Genomic DNA, 27,952 nt, shown 5'->3' on the forward strand with positions numbered 1-27,952 from the left:
ATGTATTTCAGAATGTCAGAGCTGGAAGGGACTTTAAAAGCAAATCCCAGTAACTCAACTGACCCAGGGCATATATCAGGCTAGTATTCCAGAATCTAATACAGTACCTCATACATACCTATTGGGATCTTGAAAATAGATTTGTTGATGGTGTAAAGGTGAATGAGTTGATAGGTAGCTGGGTGGCTGAATGGATCGCAGGATAGTTGGGTAGTTCGTGGCAGTTAGATGGCTTCATGGTGGGTTATATAGATGGATGGGTGAGTGGGTAGGTGGGTGGATAGATGGCAAGATGGATGGATACATGAATGAGTAAATGGACAAGTAGGTGGAAGGGAAAGGAAAGGTGGAAGGGAAAGACTCATTCAGATTTACTGTCTGATCTGATTCATCTTTAAAGGAAGGTCAAGGAGTTTATGGTCTTCTTTGATGTCAAAGACAAAAAGACACCACCACCTCCAATGATTCCTCACAGAGGCAAATCTGATTCAGCTCATATAACCTAGTACAGAGCAAGGGCAGGGCTCATGATTGGGGCCTGGTGAATGTTGGCTGATGGGTGACTAGCAAGATGGATACAAATACTGATGGGTGTTCACACAAAGAGGCATGAAGATGGATATGGAGCTGGGTGGGCAAAAGAACAGTGGGTATCTGGAAGCTTTATTGTTGGGGGAATGGTGGGTGGACAGATGTGGAGGCACAGGGGAGTACCCACAGATGTACAGAAGGATGGGAGGGGAATCCTTGGACAGAAGAACAGGGAGGTTGGGCAAGGGAAGCACAAGGTACAAGAAACCTTTTTCTATGTCATCATTTTTCATGCTGCCCACACCCCTTCATCCAACCCTACAGGAATAGGGAAACACTGACAGCCCACTAGCTGCAAACCCCCGCTGGGACCACCCATTCAGCTCGGAGGGGGGCTCCTTCTTCCTGAAGCTCCAAAGAGTCCTGGGTGCAGCTCTCTGCTCACCCAAGGCCCCCAAATGCCATGCCTCTCCGCCTCCAGGGGGCGCTCTAAAGCATACTCGGCCGGAAGGTGTCTTGTCTCCCCGACCAGGCTGTAAATGAAATAAACAGCCCCACGGCCTTTTACACGTCACACGCAGGAGCTGTGTGTGGCCGCAGAGCCTGTGCACTCTCACTGCAAGTGGAGCCCGGGGAAGCTGTGAGCTACGGCAGCCCCGGTCAGACAACAGTTCAAGTCCTCTCACGTGCTTCATCTCATCTTCACAACAAGCCTGAAAGACAGGTGGTCTTAGACAAACCAAGAAACCGAGATTCAAAGAGGTGAGGGCACTTGCCCAAGGTCGTACAGTGAGAGGGCTGTCTCGCCGACTCCGAGTCCCGTGCTGTCGCGATACCTTCCTCCGAGGCTGTCTCTCACTCCTCACGGGGACAACACCACCTATTTCACGGGAGGATGAGAGATTCTAAACAAGCTCTCCTCTACAACCGGCTGCCTAGACCAGTCACTCCCACCATTCCGCCTGCCAGGGCCCGGGAGAACTCCCTGAGCGGGTCCTGCAGGGTCCCTGTGCCCGGGCGGCTGCGGAGCTCCAACACAGCACCTTCATGCTCGTGCAGACGTGGTGCCTCCTCGCAGACCCCCAGCACATGTGGGAAGCCAGGGCCAGGAACCCTCCCACGCATGTGAATGTTCCTAAACAGGGTAATTAGAGTGGTGTTTAGGTAACTTTTACACAGGCCCCCTAATCAGAATCACATGTGGGTCGGAGTTGGCGATGGTGGCTGAGCTGGAGGGGAAGCTGGTCAGTCTCCCCCGGGCACAACCACCACCCCTTCTGCGTTTCTCTGACGACATTCCCCCCACCTCCCACCCCAGGACTGAAACGACCCACACGCTGGTAGGTCCAGGGCCACGCCACCCACCAGCAGCTCTCAGTCACAGCATGACACACCCGAAGCCAGACTCAGGATGGACCTTCCAGAGCCTCTACTAGAACCCAACAGGTGAAGAAACTAAGAAGGGACTTGCTCACCCAAGGCCATCCAAAGAGCTCAGGGACTGCCACACTGGTATGAGCCTCCCCAAAACCGGGTCTGACCAGCACCTTCCCCTGCTCAAAAGCCTCTATGACTTCCCATCCCCTCTAGGATAAAGCTCACATTTCTCTGCCTGTCCTCCAGGTGGGTAGAGCAGCAGGCCCTGGAATCAGCCACACATCATTTCAGAGCCCAGCTCTGTCTCTTACGTCACTTGTCGTTAGGCAAATGACTTTACCTCTCAGAGCCTTAGTTTCTTGCGTGTTAAATGTAGATCACAATAGGGAAATGAACTATTTCATTAACCCAATGGGAAGCACTTAGTTCCACGCCTGGCCCATAGCATGACCTTAATAAGCAGTAGTCATTTTTTATCATATTTATGCATTTATTTTTTAATAGTTATTTATTTATTATTTATTTTGGTTGCACTGGGTCTTAGTTGCGGCAGGCGGGCTCCTTAGTTGTGGCATGCGGGCTCTTAGTTGTGGCATGCATGTGGGATCTAATTCCCTGACCAGGGATCAAACCTGGGCCGCCTGGGCATTGGAAGCGTGGGGTCTTAACCACTGCGCCACCAGGGAAGTCCCAGCAGTAGTCATTCTTATTACGAGCAAACACATTCCCAAAAGAGTCAGAGAACTGTGGAGTCTGGGAGCCATGATTTTTCATCCCATCCCTCATCTTTATTTGCTGTGTGATCTTAAGCTAGTCACTTGGTATCTCTGGGCTTCAGTCTCCCCATTCATCTCGTGAGAAGACAGGACCTGATGATCCGTAAAGCAGTGGTCCCCAACCTTTTTGGCACCGGGGACCAATTTCGTGGAAGATGATTTTTCCATGGCCCGAGGTGGAGGGAGAGGGGATGGTTCAGGCAGTAATGCAAGCGATGGGGTGCAGCAGATGAATTTTCCCTCGCTCACCCTCCACTCACCTCCTACTGTGCAGCCCTGTTCCTAGCAGCCCGGGGACCAGCACCAGTCCTCAGCCCGGTGGTTGGGGACCCCTGCCCTAAAGGGCTTCACTGAAACGGTGGCCTGTGGGTCTGTGGGTCTGGCAGGTACTGTGAAGCAGCAAGCATGGCTCCAGCTCTGTCCTCATCTTGAGTGGATTATTTAAGGCCCAGCACAACCTGAGTCCATCTTCTGTTTCTAGCTGCATTCTGGCCCCTTTCAGCCAATGTCCTGCAACACCAAATTCCTCCCCATTGCCCAACACATGGGCTCTCTCCCACCAGACCTTTACACAGTCTTGGCTGGTGCAGTGCTTCTCCAGATTTTGCGCACATGAATCACCTGGGAATCTTGTTAGAAAGCAGATTCTGGTTCAGCAGGTCTGGGGTAGGGCTGAGATTCTGCGTTTCTAAGGAGCTCCTAGTGGTGCCCATGCTGCTGGTCCGCAAATCACACTTTGAGTAGTGAGGGCCTAGAATGCCTTCTCCCTGCTCACCACCTAGTAAAGGGCCTCCTCACCCTTCAAAGCCTGGCTCAAGCAACCCTTCTGTTCAGACACCTGCACCCAAAGCAGGATTCATAAAGCCCCAGCAGGACTCCTGTGTGTGGAACTGATGATCACCGCCCAGCGATGCTGACAACAAGCAGCTTCCCCGTCCGTGTCCCCAGCAAGGGCCCCTTGAGGGTGGGGCACGTCCCGGTGTCCAGCACAGGACTTGCACAGAGGGAGGGGCAGGAGCGTCCCCCAGCTGACTATGGTCATGGGCAGCAGGGTCGTTCTCAGACCTACCCACTGGGGCCGGTTTCCAGGCAGTTCAGGTGCAGAGAAGAGCTGCCATGGCCGTGGGCCACCACGTGGATTCTTTGTAACACAACTCCAAAGGGGCACTTTTCAGCAATAGCAGGTAGCAGGAGCCTAAATGTTGATATGGACCCAGAAAGGCAGCACCAGAGAGAAGGAAGGAAAAAACACAGAAAGTGAGCCATAAAGAAGCCTGGATAGAAGGACATAGAAGGATGCAGAAGGAAAAAAAGGGAAAGTCAGAAATAGAGATAGTATAAAGAGAGACACCAAAAAGGAAGGAAATAGGGACGGCCACAGAAAGAAGAGGGGACCAAGTACATAGACAGAGAGCACATGCTCAGGAGCAGGAGAGAAGAGAAACAGGGGAGAAGAGAATTTTGAAAAGGGAGGGGGAGGGGACAGCCCCTAAGATTATAGCTAATTCATCCCGAAAGGACATGAATCCAGAGGGGGTATGACAGCTTCCTCACAAAAGGATGTCTGGTCCCCTGAGGGCCTTAGCCTCTTCATGCTGGGATGGGATTTGGGGTATGTGGCTGGACAGGGAAAGTCCTGAGATCTCTCCATTTCCCTCTACCTTCCCCAATCCTCCCCCTTCCCCGTAAAGTTACTAAATGAAGAAAGAAACTGGAAACAGCAATTAGAATTTTTTTTTTTTTTTGGTCTAAAGACAAAGTCCAAAACTAGTAGGAAACTGAGCTGAGCCTAAAAAAACACAGGTATCACAAGCTCTACAAATGATCAGCAAGTCATTCATCCTCTCGGAGTCTCGGCTTCTTCAGGTGCAAAATCACCAGGAGCCTCACAAGAGTGTTGAAAGATTAAATGAATTATGTAAACACGAGAACAGCCCCTTAGTACAGCACGCAGTAGGTGCTTCATAAATGGTCACTGCATTTGAACTGCAAAATGGGTTACACAAACGCCTTCTTTTTAGGTTTGTTTTTTTTTTTTAAGTCCTTTCCTATCCTGTTTCTCCCCTGAGCCTCACGGGAGCCCAGGCATGGATTATTGCCCCATTTCACAGAAGAGAAAACTGAGAGATCTTCCATGGCAGCCCCCAGTGCTCAAGACAGTATGGATGTTCAGGTCCACAATGGCCCCCACCTTTTCTACTCTACCAGCTGCAGGCAGCATCAAAACTAAGGCCCACACAGGATTAACAAGAAATGCATTTTTTTCCTACAAAAAGTGGCCACGCCTCTGTGGAAGCCACAGGCCCCGTGCAAAGATGGGCCCAGAGGTAGATGAAGCGTGGCCCTGCCTCCCTGGGAGACGGACATCACAGTGTGACCGCTGCCGAGACAGACAGGAGCAGTGGGAGGGAATTCTGCCCACCTGTTCTAGGCCCTGTGGGGTCCTTGCATCTCGTGGAGTTTTCCTTCTTGGGAGTGAAGGATGACCATGAACAAGAAAACATGGAGTAGGGGCTTCCCTGGTGGCTCAGTGGTTAAGAATCCACCTGCCAATGCCGGCGACACAGGTTCGAGCCCTGGTCCGGGAAGATCCCACATGCTGCGGAGCAACTAAGCCCGTGTGCCACAACTACTGAGCCTGCGCTCTAGAGCCCGCAAGCCACAACTACTGAATCTGCGAGCCACACCTACTGAGCCCAAGTGCCACAACTACTGAAGCCCGCGCACCTAGAGCCCGTGCTCCGCAACAAGAGGAGCCACCATAATGAGAAGCCCACACACCACAACAAAGAGTAGCCCCCGCTCGCCACTAGAGAAAGCCCACGTGCAGCAACGAAGACCCAACACTGCCCCACCCCCAAAAAAAAAAAAAAAAGAAAACATGGAGTAATAACAAGTGCTCCAATGAAAACCCACGAGTAAAATAACACAAAGAAACTGGGTGGTCAGGGAAGGCCTCTCTGGGAGGTGACCCTTAAGCAGACGCCTGGGTCTGCCGTGCGAAGAACTAGAAAAGCGAGCCAGGTAGTGGGAACAGGCCGTGCTAAGGCCCTCACGAGAGGACAAGCTTACCGTGCTCACAGGACAGAAAGGTCAGTGTGGCTAGAGTGCAGTGAGGGAGGCAGAGAGGATGTAGAGGATGAGGGCGACATCACGTCAGCCTCATGGGCCTGGACAGAACAGAAAACCGATGGGGGCTTTAAACAGAGCAGTGTCGTGGCGTGACTCGCATTTTAACTCATACCTGCACTGGATGCCAGAGAGGTGAGGGTGGCAGCAGGGGGCCAGCGAGGTGACTGCTGCAACTCCCAGGAGAGGGTGCCAGGGAGCGGCACAGACCAGGTGGTGGAGCCGCAAGGCTGAGCCCGGAGCCCAGAGACTCTAGAACTTGGGCACTGCAGGTGGAGACGCCGGCAAAGGCAGTGAGAAGGGGCAGCCAGAGCAGGGGGGCAGCCAGGGAGAACCGGGAGCGGTCACTGCACTGATGCTGCTGCGTGAGCAGTGAGATGGAGATGGGCACAATGGATAGCTCCGGCCACGTGAACCTTGACACGAGCAGTCTGCAGACAGGGGAGGACAGAAACTGGGACGTGACCGAAGGAGGGCTGTAAACCGAGGTGACTCCTTCTGGAAGTTTCAGCCTCAGCAGAAGCAGAGAAAGGAGCTGTAGCAGGAGGGAGTGTGAGCTCAAGGAAGCTCTTCTGCTTTTCAGGCTGGAAGGTTCTGGAGCAGGTTGTATGCTGATGGGAATGACCTCTAGAGAGGGCAAAATTCACACTGCAGGAAAGGGAAGTGAAGAAGCAAAGTCTGTGAGGAAAATGAGAGAGAACAGGATGAGAAGAACAAGTAAGGACAGTTTGGCCTTGACCAAAGCAGGGGCCCTGCAGGCACACAGAGAGGAGGAGCGGGTGGCCGGGCTGCGGAGAGGCCCTCTGCAGCTGAGCTCACGGATGCAGACCCGACCGCTCAGCACGGCTGTCTCCACCAGCACCCATCAACAGGCAGGCTCAGGTGGTCAAGTCTGAACCAGGGTTGGGGCCTGACGTGAGAAGAGCTGCTTGGAAAGGAATAAGTATAAGGATGGACTCTAAGCTGGGCAAGGAGGGCAGACACAAGGGGCAATGGGCAGCAAAAAAGAGATAGGGTTAGTAGACAAGATGTCTTCATAAGATCAGGTCATTGTCACCAGCATGGGAGGAAATCCCCAACCTGAAAGAATGAGACCAAACAGTAACAAATGGAAATCCACAGGGGATATGAGAAAAGATGGTTTTAAATCCTAAAATCTCCTTACAGAGGTATAAGATATTGCATCCATAACCAGAGATAAAATGCATGAAAAGGAACTGTTGGAGACCAAGCAAGTACTTCTGCAAACCAAAAATAACTACAATTTTTAAATAAAATGGGAAAGAAAGTCAAGGAAGTTCTCAGAAAGCAGGTCAAAAAGACAAAGAGCTACATATTAAAGAAAGATAAGAAAAGGAGAGAATTGATACAGAAAGCAAAACATGCAACTAGTGGAATTTCCAGCAAAAGAAATAGACAAATGGCATGGAAAAAAACTTCTAAGACCTGCTACATAAAAACATCTAGAACTGAAGGTCATGGATCTTCAGAAACAAAGGGCACAACAAGTACTCCGTCCAATTAATAGAAAAAAAAACCCACATCAAGGCACATCACTAGAAAACTTCAGAACATCAGGGATGAAAAGAATAACCCGAAAGCTAGAAAATAGATTGGAGGGGAAGGGGACCTACGTGGAGTTTCAGGAATCACCATGGCATTGACTTCTCAACAGCAATGAGGGAAGCTGGGAGACAATGGGACACTATCATCAAAATTCTTAACAGGATCAGCTCTGAAGCCAGACAGCCTGAGTTCAAATCCTGGCCCTGACACTTACTAGCTGTGTGACCATGGCCAAGTTACTTAACCTCACTGGATCTCAGTTTCCTCATCTGTAAAATGGGCATAACAGTCAATGGTCTGTTGTGAGTATGAATTAACTGATGTAAGGCACTCAGAACTATGCCTGGCACATGGTAATAAGCATTTAAAGATTAGTTCTTCTTCTTATTAAAGTTCCCCAGCCAAACTATGAATCAGGAATGAGACACTTTTCAGACAAACACCCTTACTTACCTTTCTTACAAAGTCATTGGAGGATGGGCTCCAGCAAATTATAGGGTTAAACTAAGAAAAAGGAAAATACAATGCGAAGGACATTTGACTTTCTTTTGGGTGCTCAGCATCTGAACACCTTTCTTCTACTGGGAAAATCACTCACCTTCCAAGGCAAAAAACCCCCACTCCACCCCAACACACACATACATACACACACACACACGCATGTGCGCACACACACACGCACGCACACTGAAAATGCACACAGAAGCTGAAAGTGTCAGATCCCTCATGTACTTTGTCTTTGCTCAGCAGAAGTCCCCGGCCCTCTTCCCTGCTTCTTCTCCAAAGTATGTACCATCATTTGGTAAACATTATATTTGATTGTTTATTTGATCATTGTATCTTCCCCCTCTAAAATGTAAGTGCAGAGATTCTTGCCTGTTTGCTTGTTTTCCCAGCATCTAGAAGGGTGCCTAGCAGGTGCGCAGTAAAACTATGTTGCATGAAAAGATTGTGCTTTCCCCAGCCTCCCTTGGAGATGAGGCATGGGCACATGGCCCAGGCTCTGCCAATTAGAAGCATAAACCTAGGGGCATGGCTCAAATCCGTCTACACAAGCAAAACCAAGGAGTCAGTGACAGCCAGTGACCAGGGATGGGGCTCTGCTGCCAATGTCTGGCACCCACTGTTTTTGCTTCACAGCCCTGTGGCGGACTTTGGGGTACAGTTCTCAGCTACGTACCTTCCAAACCTTAGTAAGTAATTCTGAGAGCCACCCAGCATCCTTTTAATAAAATCTCTTTTCTGCTTGAATCAGCCAGATAATGTGATACATGTGTGAGGCAAGGATTAGGGAATCCTACATAGGAGAGCATCAGTGACAATCCCAGGAGGTGCAATAGAAGTGCCCCCCACTTCTTTGGGGTGCATGAGAAATGGAACTAAGATAAACTGATGCATTTGAGCATTTAAGAAAGTATGACTGACAGATGTTTGACAAAACTGATGGGGTATTTAGGGGAAAGTGGTAATAGATACATAAATATAAAACTAAGCAAATGAAAAAAGAGACCCTATTTAACCCCAGGAAAACAAAATGCTATACCCCAAAGGGAAAGTTCCCACAGTGCATGACTTAATTCAACATCCTGTTTCAAACGTAACCAACCCTACACTGAAAAAGTGGACCCCAGAGGGTGCTCCAGAAACAATGTCATTACCCCGTGCCACCCGACCGCACCGGCCCTTATTTAAAACCCAATCTGAAGACTTGTTCCCCATCCCCACTCCCCAGCCCTGTGAAGTCTCTAGAAGTTCCCTTAACTCTTTGAACCATTCTTGGATCATAAAACATCTTCCAGACACTTTTAGTCCTAAGAACAGTCTCATCTTAGTTATTAAGATGTCCCGTCCAGATTAATAATCTTGACTCTGAGCTTCATTTACAGCCAAATTCCTCCCCTCCCCCAGCTCGGGCCTGCCTCCTGCTGGGGCCCCTGAGCAGGGGTGGAGGGGCAATGTCTCCAGCGCCCTTATTCTGTCTACTGGAGTGGCAAGAAGGGACTCACTTGCCAGGTACCAGGGGAGCTCTCTGGACTTGCGTGTTCAGTGCCCACTTCCGTGGGTTCCCAGGAGAGAACCCCACTGTGTCCCATGGGACACCTCCAGTTTCTCTCCCCTCTGCCTGGCAAGAGGTCCTCTCTGGCAGGGTGGGTGGGTCTGAAAATGACCACCAGGCAGGACCCGTGGAACAGAACCCTCTGTCCATCACAACCACAGTGCAGCCACCCCCTTCACTCTGCTACCAGGCAGGGGCTCCAACTACAGCTTTCATCTTCAATACCTTCAGGCATGGAAAAACACGTCGTTCCTCTGAGTGGGGCTCTCAGAGCCCCTCTCACTTGAGTCCCGGGTGAGGAGAAAGCAACCCCCCCCCCGCCCACCTGGCACGGGGGAACAAGTGGCACAGCTTCCTCAACAGCTCTCTCTAAGGAAATGCCCTCCCTCGTCTCTTCCATCTCAACCCTTTGACACCCTCAAAGTGTGTGCCAGTTAAGGATCTCAAAACCAGAGTTAAGTTTAGGCACCTGAAATCCTGCTCTAGAAGGTCGCAGCCAATGCCTATTATCAATACCCATCGTCTTGGGGCTCAGCCAGAACCAAGCAAGCAAAATCCGCACACTGGCATCCTGCTACCCACAGTCGCACCTGTGCACAGGCTGAACTGCTACAACCAGAGCAGGAGGGAGGAGAGGGCCAGCACGAGCGGTATAAGAACTGGGTGGAGGGGGGGTAGTTCAAGAGAACTAAATCCTCACCCATCATACAAGAAGCCAGCAGCCAATGAATACAGCCGATCCAGAAACAGCAGCCTAAGTCTTACTTAGAGGCTGTGCAGCCTAGCGGTTCAGGCTTCACAACTCACCAGCTGTGTAACCTTGGACACATGGCTCCCTCCTCTGGGTCTGTTGCTTCATCTGCAAGTCAGGGATAATAACAGCAACTCCTTCATGGGGTTGTTGGGAGAATCAAAGGCATTATGTTCGGAATGCTCTTAGAGCATGACTGGACCACGGTAGTAAGCACAATGTTTAGCTATTATCGCTTTTATTTTTGTAACTGAGACAAATGGAAGAAAACACTAGAAAATGACAACAAAATGAGTTGAAGGCAGGACCCCTGTGTTGCGCAAGTCCAGGGAGCACTATCCACATAGATGGGGTTAAGTGATGCCCACTGGAAGTGAGCATCCCAGCAGCCCTGGCTGAAGGCAGCTGCCTCTCAGCAGAGTGACAATGAAGGCAAGGGACTAACTCCCTGTAAAGTCTTACAGTATTAGATGATTTTAAAACTATGTTTAGCATTATTTTGCTGAAAATAAAAATATTTTTAGAATGTTAATAAAACAAGCTCCCCAAAATAGTAATAATAGCAAACAATAGGACTTGGCCAATGACAAAAAGAAAAGCAATGGAGGAAATGACAAAAGAAAATCTTGGAATTAAGACTATATAAAAATTTTGAATTTTTGTTTCAAAATCATCATAAAAAACATTTAAACAGCAGACTCATAAAAATATTAGCAACAAATATGAACAAAATATTAACATTCCTAACTTGCTGAACACTTTAAAATATGTAAAGTTTTACATTTTATACGTAAAATGTTCAGACCCCAACACAGACACCAACTTGCAAAAGAGGAGCTATGAACTGTGAATCAATACACAGTATATATTCCACTACACTAAGGATCAAATAAACGTAAGATAAAACAATAACCAGTTGTCACTTCCACCTTCCAATTAGGAAATTACTTTGGAAACACTGGTGAAGATTCAGGGAAGTAAGTTCTTTAAGACACTGCTTGCAGTTGTGAAAATTCGTGCAACCTTCTAAAGAACAATTTGGTAATATGTGTGTCAAATGCCACTAGCCTTTGGCCCAGTAATTTTCAATTCTGGTAATCTAGCCTAAGAAAACAATCATAGATGCAAATGATGATTACTGCAGAAAGATAGTCACTGCAGCATTATCTATACTAAGGGAAAAGGTGAAAAACTCTAAGCATCATGCACACGCAAGTAATACATATACATATTTGCTTGTACTCACATCAACTATCTGAGAGGCTAAACAAAAATGGGGGAAGGAAGAGGGGGTGTTACTAGTTGCCTCCAGCAAGGGGAACTGGGGGTTGGGGGGAGAAAAGGAAGGCTCTTCCTAAGAACCCTTTTTTGGGTCTTCTGAATTTTGAACAATTTTAAATGTATTACCTATTCAAAATAATTTAACAAATGTAGTAAAATGCAATATGTTTTTGAATGTTTACAAAAAATTTAACAGCATGGAAAAGATTTATTATGTTAGAATGTTAAGTTTAAGTACACAAGGCTTTATATTCAGAATGATACCAATGATAATGAAAACTATTAATATACAGATAAGCATAGAAAAAAGACTGAAAAGAAATATACTAAAATGTAAATGGTGATCACTTCAGGGGGTGAAATTATTTCCATCTTTAAATGTTTTTAGAGTTTCCAAATTTTCTACAATAAGTATATACTACTGATATAAGTGGGGAAAATAACGATTATTAAATTATCTTTAAAGGGTCAGCCACTTCCCAAAGAAGGATTAGGAGTAAGATCAAGTAATTTGTTGGAGGGCAGGAACCCATTCCTATCTAAGTAGCTATGCAGGATGCCGTCAGGAGACCCTGTGCGTGATTCCAGCTTCAGAGATGTACTTGCATGAACCATCTGCCCTCTCTGGACTGCTTCCTGGAGAATCAGCAGAACACAGCCACTAGGGCCCAGCCATTCAAATGCTACCTTTCCAGGAAGGCTGCTCTGATCTCTGTCTTGTCAGTGGTAGCCTGTGAGCTCTCTGAGGCAGACCCTAAGACTCACGTCTGCATCCCCAGCAGGAGCCCAGTGACCAGTAAGCTGGCCCCACCTCCAAGCTGGTATGTCTATCTGCCTGCCCTCTAGACTAGATGCTCCCCAAAGCAGAGGCCGCGCTTGGGTTATACCTACTTCTCTAGAGCCTAACAGAGAGTCTAGTATATGATAGGGCTCCAGGAAATGTTTGCCGAACAAATGAATAAACTAAAGAAAGATACTCTAGACTAGCACCATCTAACTGAACTTTCTCTGGTGATGGAAATGTTCTATATTTGCTGCCCAATATGGTAGCCACTAGCCACATGGGTCTACTGAGCACTAAAATGTGGCTAGTAGACTCAGCGACTGAATTTTTAATTTTATTTAATTGTAACTAATCTAAATGTAAATCACCATAAGTTCTTCCACAAGAACATTTACATCACAGGATAATTATAAGATGATCCATTAAAAAAAAAGAGATGATCCAATGTCTTACCATACTCAAAAGATGATCACGGCAGGATACTGAAAATGAGGAGGAGGAGGGGGAAGAGAAGGAAGGTCCCCAACAGCCCCCAAGCCCCCACCTACCTGGCCAATATCACACAATGGGAATTTACTTGTCTCCATGACTCCCTAGCAAGTAGCTCTGCTGTATTCTGAGTACCCAACAGCCAGAGCCATTGGGAGAATGAAAGACTGGGATGAGTGAGAAGAAGGGAGGGGTGTGAGGCTGAGACAGGAGAGACTCTGAACATGTTGCAAAAGGAAAACTCTGGCCTTTTTTTGGTGTGTGTGTGTGGTACGCGGGCCTCTCAATGTTGTGGCCTCTCCCATTGCGGAGCACAGGCTCCGGATGCGCAGGCTCAGCGGCCATGGTTCACAGGCCCAGCCGCTCTGCGGCATGTGGGATCTTCCCGGACTGGGGCAGGAACCCGTGTCGCCTGCATCGGCAGGCGGACTCTCAACCACTGCGCCACCAGGGAAGCCCCCTCTGGCCTTTTTTTATTGCCACAGGTAGGGAGAAAGGATATTCCCTCCAAGAGGAAGGCTTACGCAAGCAGGAAGTGGCAACAGGTGCAGGAAAAGGGCTGGCAAAGGTGTCCCCACCCCCCAGGACTGGGTGATCTGTGTGGCTCCACAACCAGTGTCCTTGCAGAGGGCTGCTCTACACACCCCTGTTCCCGCCCGCCCTCAGAGGCCCCACAGTCAGCCCTTTCCCTGCCGACATCACTGATTCTCACGCTGGCCTCACAAGGGGAGCTAGCTAGTAAATATTTCCATTTTATAAGCTGGCAAACCAAGGATCCGTGAGACTGGCTGAGGTCATGGGTCTCAGACTGTCTGGAGCTCAGGAGTCTGCTTAGGACAGCAAGCCAGGTGATGAGGTGGTGAAGCTGCACAGGTGAGGACTGGGGACCCGGCCAGGCTGGGAGGGAACCTGCACACACTTGCCCACTGTCCCCCAGCCCTCCTGACTGAGAGCTCCATGCAGGCACGGGCTCTATCTGTTAGCCCACCACAGTGTCCCAGGGCCCAACCCAATACTTGGGACATAGCAGCCATTCAAAACACTGATGAACGAAGCAAGCAACAACCAAACCCGGATGCAGCCCTTCCGTTTTCAAGATACTTCCCCACACTTCATCCCATATGCTCCTGACAATTGGCCAGGCAGAGATCACTGTCTGAGGCTCAGACATAGAGAGCCACTCTGGGTTGCTGTCCTGAAACTCTGCTTGGGGAACTCCCCAGGAAGCCACACCTGGACTGCAGAGGGACAGATTAATTCTGCTGGGATCCTGCATTCATTCTCTTCTCTGGTCCACACTCCTTCTGCAAGTCAGAGATGCAGTCATTACAGACCCTGCTCCATGGAGCTCACAGTCTCGTCAGGGAGGAAGCATCTACAATACCCAACTGTTCAACGGGAGGGAAGTAACAAAGGGCAGTGGAAGATGAAGGAGGCCAACGGTAATTCTGGCTGGAGGAGGCAGTTTCTCAACCGAGACGAATGAGGAAGATTGGACCCAAGGCAGCAGAGTTCAGAGGGCCTGGGGAAAGGCCCAGAGCGGTGGCAAGGTGTGAGAAAGGGCGGGGTCTTAGAGTCAGGCCTACAGCTACCACCTACCAGCTCTAGAACCTTGGGCAAGTCATTTGGTCTCTCTGGGCCTCAGTATTTCTTATCTGTAGAATGGGGGTGATGATACCTCACGAGGAGTGAATGGCTTCAGGGGATATCTGCTCACAGCAGGGCCCAACAAATGGAAGCCTCCACAGTGCTGCAGAGACCCGCAAGCACAGGGATGTGGGAGCAGAACAGGAACAGCATCATGAGTTTGGGAGGCAGAAGCAAGGTAATTCACCTGGATATTAGAGTCCGAAGGCAACTCCCAACCCAATAAACCAGGAACAGGGGGAGGGAGGTCTGTACCTCCTGACCCACCCCAGAAACAGCCCCCTCCTGCCAGACACCAGAGCCAACACAGGTTGAGTGAATGTCTTGGACTGACCCCAGGGCCAGGACCTGTCAGACAGTTGTGCTGAGGTAGCCCATGCCAACCTGGGCAAGGGACATAGACAGCTCCTAACCTTCCCCTAACCCTAAGTGAAGCCAAGGTGCTTCAGATCTGTGTCCTCCAGTGCTGGGGTTAGGACCTCAGTCTCTGAAACCCCAAAGTCCTTATTCTTCTAATTTCTCCAAAAAAAAAAAAAGAAAGAAAGAACAAAACAAAACAAAACACCAGAGTAAGGGGATGGGATACCACAGTGTAGAGGAGAAACAGCATCAGACCAAGTCAGGCTTGGGGACCTAGGCCCAGCTCTGCCACTCAGTAAGAGCAGTAACAGCAGCTTACCTGTGTCACATACCTCCTATGTGCCAGCCCCTGAGCTAGGTGCTCTACAGAGTCCTCACCTTAAGCCCCTCATCAACTCTATGAGGTAGGCATTATCTCCATTCTACAAATGAAAAAGATTGGGGCTCAGAGTCCAATGAACTTGCCCAAGCAAGTTCCAGCAAATGGTATAATCAGGATCTGAACTCAGTTCTGACTCCAAAAGCCATGTGGCCACCTTTGCACAGTAACATGACCTCTCTGAACCTTAGTTTTCCCATCTGTTCATAGGGGGATTGAATGAATAATAGTGATTTGGGCAGAGCTCTACAGTTAACAAAGCTCAAACCACAACAGTACCCAGAGAGGGGCCAGGAGGCCAACACAATCCCCCCAGGGTCTGTCTAAGCCTGTCCTGAAGTGGGGATCCAGGGTGTATACATCACTCTCCACCCCAGCAGGGTGACCAAGAGCTGGCTCCTCACTCTCATTTCCAGGGTTCTTCTTCATCTTAGAGAAATCTGGGTCTGATGTGTTGCAACCACCAATACCGGCTCTTTAAACCATAAGATGAGACACACTTTAAAGCACCTGGGACTTTGCCTAGACGGGGGGCAGGTGTGTGGCAAAGTGTGCCTATGATCCAGGCCAGTCACTCGGGACGGCCGTCAGGCCCCTAGCTCCTCCACCTGGCCCACGGCCTGGCAGCCACCAAGAAAGATCTGTGATCACTGAAGCCAACTCCTCCCAGAAAGGAGAGGAAAGGGAGGCCCAGACAGGTGAGAAGACTTGCCCAATGTCACCTAGAAAAGTAGGACAGACCTCGTTGTGAAGTGCCCCAAGACGGTGTGGGAAGGAGAATAGGGCTGTGTCTGTATTTGAGAACTCCTTGTGCATTCACTGGAGTCTCACATGTGCTGAGACCTTACCATGTGATTAACCTTGTAGGAAAAACAAAGACATAAAACTCAGCTTCTCCTTTCTAGGCTACAAGCTCCTTGAGGGCAGAGACTGGGTTGGAGTCCATTCCCAACCTTCCTTGACGCCCACCTTGAGCCAGGCCCTGTGCTGGGCACTGGGATGCAGGAATAATGAGACTCTGCCCCTGTCCTCAAGGACACATATGTAAATGGAAAATCGCCACAGAGTATGACCTGTGCTACTGTAGAAGGAAGGATAAAGGTGTGGGTGCCAGAGCTCTAGCATAACCAGGCCAAGGGAGAAAGGGAAGGCTTCCAGGAAGAGGTGGCACCTGAGCTGGGTCTTAAAGAATAAGTAGGAGTCAGACTGGTGAAAAGGAAGGGAAGAAAGGCCCTTCTAAGAGACTCTGTTTACCAAACATTTACATGGTAGCAATAACAATAACAATAATAACCCCAACATTAATTGAGCATCTTACCATGTGCCAATCTCTGTATTTAAGCACTTATACATGTATTAACTCGTTTCATCCTCATAACAGTCTTTTGAGACTATTACTATTATTATCCCCATTTTACAGGTAAGAAGATTGAGGCCCAAAGAGCTTAATAACTTGCCCAAGATCCCGAAGTTTGTACCCGGAACCAGAGTTCAAATATAGTGGTTTGGTTCCACACCTACAGCCCCAACCAGCACACTATTTGCTTCTCAGATATATACTTTGCCAGACCTGGTACTGGACATAAGGCTACAAAGATGAATATTTGAATATGAACTATTTTATGTCCCAAAAATGATTTAAAACGGCACAAAAATGAATAAAAAGAAGCTCAAAGTGTGTAAGGACAGAAGGACAAGAGAAGATTCCAGGTCTGAAGCTGCACAAGGAAAAGTCCGATGCTGGGACTTCCCTGGTGGCTCAATGGTTAAGAATCCTCCTGTCAATGCAGGGGACACGGGTTCGAGCCCTGGTCCAGGAAGATCCCACATGCCGTGGAGCAACTAAGCCCGTGCTCCACAACAAGAGAAGCCACTGCAACGAGAAGCCCACACACCGCGACGAAGAGTAGCCCCCGCTCACCACAACTAAAAAAGCCCGTGCACAGCAGCGAAGACCCAACACAGCCAAAGATAAAAATAAATACGTAAATTTATAAGGAAAAAAAAAGAAAAAGAAAAATCCAACGCTGCTGGAGGACAAGCAAAGCAGACATTAGAAGAGGTGGAACTGGATTGGTGGGAAGGCCTTGAACGCCAGACCAAGGGGCTCAGATTTCTTCCATCAGTCAACTGGTTGTGAGTCTACATGCCCAGTTGTAATTTCAGGGGAGAGCTTGAGGGCAAAGACTGTCTATAGAACAAACCGATGTCTCTACAGATATGTGAGTGGTTGATAAAATACAAATCTATTTAAAAGATCCCTTAAAACTAGTAACCTCCAGGTATTTTCTCCATCAACAGATACTAAAAATATAACAGCTATCTGGACAGGGGATCGATTTTTGTCCTTGTATTTAGAAAACTTGGATACCCCTGCTGTCAGGGATGGGAAGTAACAAAAAGGTTTTAAGCAAGGAATTCTCTGGATTGAAGGTCTGGGATTTTTGCCCTCCACCTACCCCTATACCTCCACCTCTCCAGGCTGGAAATCAACCATCTGAAGTCCCAAAGATGAGCCGAGCCCGGCGAAAAGCTCCGATGCAGAGATATTCTCACAAAGAGAGCTACGTAAGTACAAATGACTGTTTGATCAATCATTTGGCCTCAGCGTGGGATTTCGTTAGAATTAAAGCCATCTGGTTGGTGGGGGGGGGGGGGGGGGGTGGCTGGGGGAGGAGACAAGCAGGCGGGAAAATGACCCACCCCCTCCCCCAAAAAGCATTGTTAAAATATAACGGGGAAAAACAGTAAAGTCTCTGCTGTTATTTCAGCCTAAGCCACTTAATACTTCAGCACATAAAGCAACTTATTTTATGACCTTTTCCCTTTAAAAAGTAAATCAGAAGACGCTGCCTTGAATTCAGATATCTCTGAAACACACTACTCATCCCTCCCAGTGAAATATCCTGTTTCATAAACCTTCTTCGAGATACTTGAAACTGCAGATCACTAAATGCCTAGCTTTAGGCATCTGACATTCCAGAGAATTAATATTTAAACTTATTATAGGAAAAAAGAATTGAGTTTGGTTGAAGCATGAAATATTTAATAGTGTCTCCAAATTAGAAACCCGATTTTGTTTCGCACTGGAAATGCCAACGTTATTACCTGGGCTTTGCACTCAAATAAGATAAAATGCACAGGCGGTCTTGAGATTAAACACACAATTACGGCTGTTTTCTCCAGAGAGAAGGGGAGCGAGACAGGTTTGGGGAGTGGAAGCGATTGAGTTTCATTTTTACGATACACTTAAAATTATATTATCATTCTCTGCCTTGGGGGTTGGACTTGAGAGGGCTGAAGCTACTTAACCACTGAAAACTGTGTCAAGATTGGTGGATCCACGGAGGCCTGTTCGTAGGCTCGTGAAACCGTCTACATCTCGGAATGGGCCCGCTGCTGGGCGAAATCCGGGAATTTTCTCTGCTCACTAGGACAAAAGTATTAAGTGGTTTGGGATAAAAATTAAGCTTCAATTGACACAGTGGATCCTGGCAGCCTCTGCCGGCACGTGTAATTTATTTACAGGGTTGGAAAGTCGGCAAAATACATCATCAACTCTTATACAAACTTCTATTAGGTATTAAATACCCAAGCCTCAGAGAAGTAATTCATATAGTCCACCAACGTTCCAAAATAAACCTAATCTCCAGGCCCTCCGGAGAGCTTAAAACAGCAAATGGGATCTGTATTTTTAAAGCTGGGTTTATAATACGCCCTGGTTTCTTGCTAAAGCCTTATTTGCCATCAAACCTGTTATTTAAAAACAAAAGCAACAACATCTAAAAGAGTAATCTGGCTGTTAGAAAAGACACAAATAGGAAGAGACTGGGCCACAATGCAAGCAGGCCATCCCTGATATCCCTTCATACTCTCCCTTTCAGACCCAGGGTCAACATCCAAAGGCAAAGAAGCTTTGGGCAATAAAGCCTCCTGCAATTTCCACTTCAGAAGAAGTATGATCCCTTGAGAATGTCCACACTCACATACATTCTCATGAATGCACACACCCCCATGCCAGACCACAGACACAACCCAGCCGTGGGACCTCTTCCTTCCATAGAGGGTCATTTGACTCATTCATCATTTGACACAAAAGACCCATTTCCCACAAACTCTCAAGTTCACTCTGATCCCTGGCCTGTTCTCCCCACAAGCCTTTCTTCATCCCACCAAGCGTTTAATAAGAAATAATTATTTAATAGATCTCAAGCCATCAAGCCCAGTGAAGCATGCATTCTACACACGACGTGTGATGCGATCATGAGGAATTCTCTTCAAACAGATGTCTTCAGAACTGGTAGAAGGGCGACTGCAGCCAGGGCTTGGGCAATGAAGCTCCCCAAGCTGCATGACAGGCTCAAAGAGGGCCCTGAACCTGCAGTAACCAGCGGGATGCGTGTATGCGCTGCTTCCGAGAAGGGGCTGCTTCTAGGGGCCCTCCGGTCTCGGACTCCTTGCCTGAGGACCCCATGTCACAACCGGGAACCACTGTCCTTCTGCCACTTCTGCAGCAGAGCAGTGGGCAGAGCCCAATGGAGGCAGAGCCCCCCCTAAAATCACACCTCGGCCTGTTAGCTGAGACTCAGAAGTCTGCTCCGGGGACTGGTCATCCGGACCGGCCTGTGGCCTTCTGCTGCCTTCCCCCAGGGTTCGGGGCACACTCTGCAGCCACAGCGACTCCTTGCTACTACTTGGGTTTTAAGGGCTGTCCGTGAGAGCTCTGTGCTTTAGGGGGAAAGCACAGGCTTTGCAGTCAGACAGAGCTGGGTTCAAATTCCAGCCTCTATTACCTGCTACCTATACAGTGAGTCACTGTGAATTAAATCGTAAGCTCATTATTTGGACAAATCAGTTAACCTTTCCAAGCTTCATTTCCCCCATCTGTAAATTTAGAATAATGCCTCCTTTCCTCATAGGGTTGTTGGGCTTTATTAAGTGCAATGACAGCTATAAACTGCTCGGTCTGGCAATGAGTAGGTGCTCAATAAAGATTAGTTGACCTCCCTCCCTCTTCCGGTTCCTTCTGTACTCTACTTCAGGAGTGAAGAGTTCCAAGGAGAGATCAAATCTAGAACCTGACCTCTTTCCATACCCTAGATCCTTCCCAACTGCCCCAGCCAAGTTCATGTAGAATCCCGGAGCAACAGAGTAGGAAGAGACTATGGGTCATCCTATGGAACTGCTTCCCATTTTACAGATGGGGAAACCGAGACTCAAAGCCAAGGGCATGGCCCACATGCATTGAGGCTGTACAATGGCGCGTGTGTTCGCTCCAGACAGTCCCAACCATAACCACCAAAAAAATTCAGGCCATGCAGGAAATGCATTATTCAGTGAGCGGACTGAAGGGCTCCTCTCAGTGCATCTGACTCAAATGCTGACTTTAAAAACACAGCTCGTAATGCTAACACAATCCGCCTCAATCCACCGGAAACCTTCTGAAGGAATAACCCTTTGGAGTTTAGGGAAAGACGGGGGAAAAGGAGAAAACAGATGCTTCAAGTGACTTTAAACTAAAAGACACTGGGTTAGGGTTGTATTTTCTCCACCCCACCCCACCCCAGGTCTCTGTTTTCTTTCAGTTTCTTATAAATAAGGCTTTAGGAGACCAAAGCAGCCACAAAACGTTTCCCCTCTCTTTTCTGCTTCCCTTAACTCAGTAACTCAGCTATCAGTCCCGGACTTTGCTTCTAACGCCAAAGCATTTTTTTTTTTCATTGTAAACTATTAATTCAGGCAGCGGCTGTTGATAAACAAGAAGTCCGTTTTTAAACTGCTAGAATCATTAGCACAGGGAAGGCGAGCAGCAGAAATATTTCAGGAGGTTGCTCTTTTTTCCTGGCCCTGGTATCGCAGCTGGGCTTTCTGCATGTTGCAGCTGAATTTTTCAAAGCCCAGGGTAGAGTTTGTTTCATTTCTTCTCTCCCTTGAACTGAATGTCTTTGTTTCTTTAAACACAAAAATAGACTACCCCCTACCAGAAGAAACAACTGCAAGTCTCTAGGTCTAAACTAACTGCAACTAAAATCTGTATTAGGAAAAAAAAAATAGCAAACCACACACTGTAATTTGACTTTGAGTATAATCACAGATACAAGGTGAGGTTGTTGAAATACTACCATATCCGCTTCAAAGCAAGGAATTGCTTTTCTAAGAAAATTGAGAGAAAGAAGGGAGATTATCCTCTTTATGCAAAAGTCACCGTTAGCAACAGTCACTGGTCAATTTACAAATAAAGTTGGTATTTATTTGTTTGTTGTTGTTTTTTCCCTATTCCTATCCAAAAAAAGGGTTGAAAACCCCATTCCAAACTTTAGTTTCTCCCCTTTTCTAGGATGCTGGCCAAACTCCACAAAATAAAACCAAAGAAAATGATGATAATTATGCAACATTCAGAACAAAGAACATAAGAATATATTTTTTTAAATGATTCATTGTGCACTTATGCCTGTAATGGGAGTTTAACACACTGTAAAAATAAGTGCGCTGGCTCACTTCGCTTCTCATGCAACTGTAACGCAGGGAGATGAAGAACTCAAAGATGGGGTGAGGTTTTGTTTCTTTTCAGAAGGAGGAGAAGTGTGAAGGAAAACCACGGCGTATAACCATGGCATATAAAGAAACATGTATTTTCATCACAGATGGAGCAACACAGCCTATGGATATGAGTCTGCAGCCAAGACAGTCCTGAGACCTCAGGCCAGCTGAGCACTTCAGGTAAACGACTCAGAAACAGCTAAGCCTAAATTAAGTTACGATCTCATGTGCTGGTCCCCTTTCCATTTTGCACGCCAAGTCTTAGCAGCTTCTAGAGAGCTTAGGAGGCAGGAAGGGAAGAGGAATTCTAGCCACACAAGGTTCTTAGGGAATCTTTGGGAATTATATTTCCGCTACATGTCTATAAAAGATTTGTCGGGTACATAATTCTTAGGACTGTAGACGCAACATGTTTCTATCTTATTTGTGTACCCACACACATACATGTTTCTCTTTGTCTCACTGAGCCTGACATTTGGCCAGCAGGTTTTTCTCCCCCTTATTTGAAACCTCAAGCACTGAAAAAATTTGGATCTGATTATTTCTGGATCACAGGACCAGCACTTTAAAATGGATGAAATGCAAGCAAATTGCCCACTAGAGCCGGAGGGGGTAAATGCTTTCAAAATAACTCATACCTTTCTATTATGGATGTGCTGGCCCCTCAAAAGCCTCCCCAGAACATCACAGTGGCTTCTGATTCAGATGAAGAAACTCTACCAGGTAATGCCAACCAAAACTGTCATGTCTCACTTTCCACCACCAGCCCCTAATGCCCCTAATGCAATCTACAACTGCTTTCCTTTTTTGTTTTCATTTTTAAAGAAAATATATATACTAACTTTTTTTTAAGTTACAAGATTAACTACTTTTTGGAATTTTCAGCCACGTTATGATGGCCTTTTACTAATGGCAGAGTCCACATTTGTCATGACCATCAGCCTCCTTTTTATTGCTAGGACGTGTCTAGTCTCAGAGCACAATGAAAACGGCCCACTGAGTCGCTGAGAATTAAACAGTGAGCTCATTATCTGGTTTGGTCTGAGAGCAGCAATTCTGGTCAAACGGAATCTTCTGGTAAACTACGAAGTTATCTAATGATGGCATAGATACTAGTTACCAACTTCCAAAGATTCAAGACAGAAGAAATACCAAAAGCAAAAATATTTTAAATTCTCTGGGAACATTCGGGAGGCCGTCCTGAACACCCAGCTCTCGGCCCCCAACACACACACACAGAAGGTACAAGTTGTGGAACCAGAATCGAACTTTGGAACAGGAAGCCTTAGAAACTGCCACTTACTGTCAGTAGCCTTGAGCACATCCTTGAACCTTAATGTCTTCATCCATAAAATGGGAATCACAGTAATAAGAAGCCAGCGCTTCTACATGTGTCCCCTCGGAACAGCCCGCAAGGTAGGCAGAGTGCAGCTGGCATGAGGACAGATGAGGGAACGTGTGGGGGACACACGCTGAAAACTGTAAAGCACTGTGCACAGGGAGCGAGCATCATCGGGCCATCGCCACAAAGCTGACCGCCTCCATAAAGTCCAGATGTTTACTTTCTTTCCTTGTCAGGACTTCCAAAAGCAGAGTGTCGGGTATTTAATAATAAGAAAGAAAAAACGTAGCATCTGGTAATTTGGCCTTTTCAGCTGTTTGGAATCTGGATAAACAGGACTCTGTCATAAACAGATCGTGATTCTTATTGTAAATGATGACAATGTTAGTCCATGACGACGCACCATCCCCAGTGCCTCCTAACTCCAGACCTGGAAACGCAGAGGACCCCAACATTTACGGACAAGCTGCTGGATTCAAGAGCTCACTCCCTTCCTCGGCTTAGGGTCTGTCCGAAACGGAAGGCCGATCATTTGAAACCTGATTCCAAACCAAGCAATACTGTCTTCTCTCCAGTCACCAGGCAGCAGTGGCCACAAAAGACCTGCAGCTTGGCTCCTCTCAGCTTCCTCTGGCTAGGGCACCAGAGTTAAAGTCGTTAAAGTCAACATTTAAAAAAATCACACCTCTCTCCCTCCTCACCCTACCCTCTTTATCTCAAGTATCGCTGACCATAACACGGTGCCCTACATGAATTAATAAAAGTGACCCCTTTTTCCTTCTTACTTTATAAAGTATTCTTACAACAACTGTTTCATTTTCCCTTGGGAGGAAGCATTATTACCTCTTGTGCAAATGGAAAACCAGAAGTTGAGAACGTTAAACACATTACAAGAGTAATCTCCAAAATAACCAGGCACTGAGGCGGCCCTTTCACACTCGTATCACTAATGCTCTCTTCAGTCTTCCCAAGTAAGTCTCAGGGTAGATTTACAAATGAGGAAACTAAGGCTCAGAGAGGGGAAATAACTTCCCCGGGTCCCACAGGTCCTGGATGGCAGAGTCTTACAATTTCCAGCACGGTCAATAAATATTTTTCAGTTGGCATTCTTACCTGTCTGTTTCCAATAAGCCTGAGACTTGGAGCTAGACACCAAATATTCAAAGGGTTGCGATGTCTAGGGAATATTTGGGTGGGAATGGCGGCCGTAAGAAGGTTTCCTTTACGGCATTTTCAAGAGGGCTGCTCAGCTCTGGTTTTGTGTCAGGCCACTGCCTGGCTTGACTATGGGGAAAAATTCGCATAGAGAGACAGAGGCCAGGTCGGAAACCTCTTCAAGCCCAGGTCCATAAGCAATGGGCTGGCCAGAAACCCCGCACCCAGTAGGTCTCAGTTTCCTCATCTTTTAAATGGGTGGGACAAATCCTACCCCACCAGCCTTGCTGGGGGCTATGAAGCAAACAGAAGCATCTTTAAAAAGTTTAATCAGTACCACCATCTTAAGGTACAAAGAAAGAGGTGCTTCCTCGCATTCTTTTATCCTCCTCTGCCCCTTCCAAATATAATCCTGATTTAAAGATCTCATGTTTTAGACATTGAGAGTGTGTGGATAAAAATAATTGGGATTTGGGGGAATGGAAGTCAGAAGGTGTACACAATGCATCCAGACGAAAGGTCTCTAACTACGGCTTGGAACAAAGGCTATGTTTGGGAGAGCCATTTATTAGGTCTGCAGGGAACTCGATCTTCAATTGACAGCTATTTTTTTTAAACACAAAATGTTTCAGGAGGGCATCTATTTAAGGGAGGATTGTGTATGGAGGGGGGCAAGGGAGGGAGCTCAGGGCAGCAAATATTACTCATGTCTTGCTGCACAGCCCTCTCTCTCCCTAGTAAAAGAGAACCTCATGTGTGTATTCCAGTAATAATACACTAAAGGCGTTTTTTTCTATATCTACCCTCTAAAAAATGACCTCTCTCTCTTGGAGAAGAGACTGACATTTAAAACAACGAGACAAGAAGTAGTGCTCTCCTACAAAGTCAGGTGTTTTCATTAAAAAGAAAAAAGTGTTTATATTTATTTCATTTTACCAGTCTTTGCATTGGGGAGTTGGGTTTTTTTGTTTTGTTTTGTTTTTTAACCTAAAAGGAGCTCTCATCTCTAAAAGCAAGCCACCCTACCTTTTCTAAGTTGCTGGGGCTGGCTGATGCTAAAGTAGTGATGCCTACAGAGCCATAAAACACACTTTTTGTCCTTCCTTAAGAATTGGCTGGAAATAGAACCAAGAGGTCCCAAACACTGAAATAATGAAACCCCAAAGCTTTGGTTTCTCCCAGGGAAAAAACGGTGGGGGCAGGGGGGAGGACACGGTGCCTTAACAATTTCCCCAATTTCTGGTTAATTATCTGTCAGCATGAAACTTATAAATAATGGCTCAATAATAATTAACTGTGATGAGAAGAACATGTTCATGAGAATCCAGCCTCATCGCTGACTTTGACCCATTAATTATACTGGAGCCTGCACCTTATACCCACCAGCCTCACTGGGTAGAGGAAGGGTATTGCAAACTAACTTTTGACCCAAAACTATTCTTCTGAAGCATCAAATACAGAACAGCCATTGTTAAAGTCGGGACTTGACTCAGGCTAGATTATAGATTCATAAAATTTTCCATCAGGAATCCAGAAATCATCTGGTATAATTAATTCCTTACTTGACAGATGGGGAAACTGAGGTCCCAACAGGCGAGGGGTCTTGCTGAAGGCTTCTGGTTTTTGTTATTGAGGGAGACTGGAATACTTCAAAGGATGCCTTTAGCAGCCTCAGAGATAGACATACTCAAGTTGCTACTCATCCTAATTTATAATAAGATTTTGACAAGTTTCACACAACTTTTATCAGAAACATACAGAAGCAAAATTATGTAATCTGAGCTGTCTATACACCCATCTCCCCCAGTATAAGCTACTGAGTTTAAATTAGATGCTTCCTAAACAATCATTGTTTCAGAATGACAAGCGAGTCCCAAACAACTCGAGAGAAACTGATGAACTCCGGAGAAAGTTCTACCAAGTTTTCTCCGGAGGATTCCTACAAAGGCCTGCGGTGGAAACGTCAGAGAGCCCAAATCTCTCCACACCCACGCTCAGGCACGTCGGCGGGGCCAGACTTACCCTTACAGGCGGCAGAAGCCTTGGACGGACCGTAGTCTCGCGGGCTCCGGGGCTCGAGGAGGTCATGGGCGCGCAGTGGCGCGGGCAGCAAGTCACGCGGACCCCCATCCCCGCAGCCCCCGCTGCTCACCGTGACCCTGAAGGCCATGTGCGGGCCGAGGCCAGCGGGCCCCCGGCCGGGACCCGGAGTGCCGGGAGCCTCCTTCGGCCTCTTGTCTGAGTGCGCCTCGGCCACCTCGCAGTGCATGGCGCCGGGGCGGGGCGCACCGCTGGAGGTCGCGCCGGGCTCCTGCGGAGGGGAGAAAGCACAGGCGCGTTAGAACGAGCGGAGAGGTCCCCTTCTCGTCCGGAGGCCAAGGTTTGGGCAGGTCACCATCCCTCCGTTTATTCCTCCTTTTTGAAATGGGTTCGCGCCACCACACACCCTAACGTGACACTCACCCTAACCTACCTGATCCGCGTAAAAGGCCCGTTCCAGGGCGCAGGAGCGGCTGGCCGTCCTTCCCTGGCTTGTGGAGGGCCCGGCCACCCAATCCGCCCCCACCAAGCCCTCTTTGGACGAATGGGGAAACTGAGGCCTGGAGAAGGGACAGCGCCTGTGCGCGTCACCCAGTGAGATACAGAGCGGGCGGCAACCAGGGATTCCCGGGGCAGGGCTCTGGCGAAGCCGCGGAGACTGCTCGGGGTAGGTCAGCCGCTGCACTCCTCGCCTCGTGGGCGCTCTGGGAGCCGGCTGCGCGCAGGGACCGCGGACTGAGCACCCACAGGCCGGGGGACAGACCCTCTGAGATCTCACCACCACCACCCAAGCTGCGAAAATGGGAGTCGGAGGATGGGCGCTCACTCCCGCGACGCGAACCCATCACACGCACACTCCCACGCGCAGCTGAGAAAACGAACCTATCGCGCGTGCAAACCTGCAAAAAGTCGGTAGCCCATGCACGCCCGCTCCCACACACACCAAACACCCCGCAAATGCACACTCGGGGACACGACGTGCCATACACACTACCCTCATTCACCCGCTCAGACTCTCAGCAACACTAGCAGCCGCACGGTCTCACACTCTCCGCGCGCGCGCGCTGCGTGCCCTTCCACAGAGCCTTGGGCCTTCCATCGTCCCTCCTGGAAAAGGGCCCCGGGCCCCCAAACTCTCCTTTCCCCTCGCGCTCCCCGCGCCATCCCAAAGCTCCCCAATTCCACCTTCCCTGGGACGCCAGCCTCGGATGTCTGGCCGGGCGCCCGCCCGCTTCCCGGGCCGCGGGCCGCGCCCCCTCTCACCTCGCCCAGCTCACCTCGCGGCGGCCGCAGCAGCTTGCTCCCGGGGCGCGAGGCTAGGCGCGCCTCCACTGGCGCCGCAGCCCCAGCAGCAGCAGAGTCCAGCGGGGCGGCACCCCGGGGCGGGGGCGGGGCCGCGGCCGGCCTGACAGCCTCTCCAGCCACTGGCTCGCTGCGGCCGCCGCGCCGAGGCCAATCGCGGCGCGAGGGCGGGGCCTCCGCCCTCGGGCCAGGGCCAGCCGGGCGCAAGGCTGGGCGGAGGGTTTGACAGGCGGCGGCCGGCGGCGCCCGGTGCTGCGCGGCCCCTCCCTCCTCAGGCTGCCGATGAGGGCAGGCCCGCGGGGTGGCGCCGCGGGCTGCAGGGCCTGGGCTCTGTCGTCGGGGCTGGGCTGGCCAGGGCGCCGCACGCCTTGGGTATCAGGAAAGCCGGGCTCAACCTGGCTCTTCTCCACCTTTCCCGGTGGCTGAGACAAGACCCTTCTTGCCCTG

At 48.6% G+C, this 27,952-nt stretch overlaps 1 protein-coding gene across 3 annotated transcripts in view; it reads right to left on the minus strand.

Annotated features, from left to right (window-relative positions):
- GLIS1 (GLIS family zinc finger 1) overlaps positions 1-27,548 on the minus strand; it is a 230,082-nt gene extending 202,534 nt beyond the window's left edge. For 2 of the 3 annotated variants that reach the window (XM_060083717.1, XM_060083698.1), the window contains exons 1-2: positions 27,467-27,508; positions 26,186-26,474 (exon numbers count right to left, since the gene is read on the minus strand). In XM_060083717.1, the coding sequence (XP_059939700.1) occupies positions 26,186-26,432 (247 nt within the window). In that variant the 5' untranslated portion in view covers positions 26,433-26,474; positions 27,467-27,508. Of the gene's footprint in view, positions 1-26,185; positions 26,475-27,466 lie in introns of all 3 variants that reach the window. The other variant, XM_060083707.1, reaches the window with a different exon arrangement.
- Positions 27,549-27,952: the final 404 nt, after the last annotated feature.

Source organism: Mesoplodon densirostris, chromosome 2, assembly GCF_025265405.1.
Source record: "Mesoplodon densirostris isolate mMesDen1 chromosome 2, mMesDen1 primary haplotype, whole genome shotgun sequence".
In the NCBI taxonomy this organism is placed as follows: Eukaryota; Metazoa; Chordata; class Mammalia; order Artiodactyla; family Ziphiidae; genus Mesoplodon; species Mesoplodon densirostris.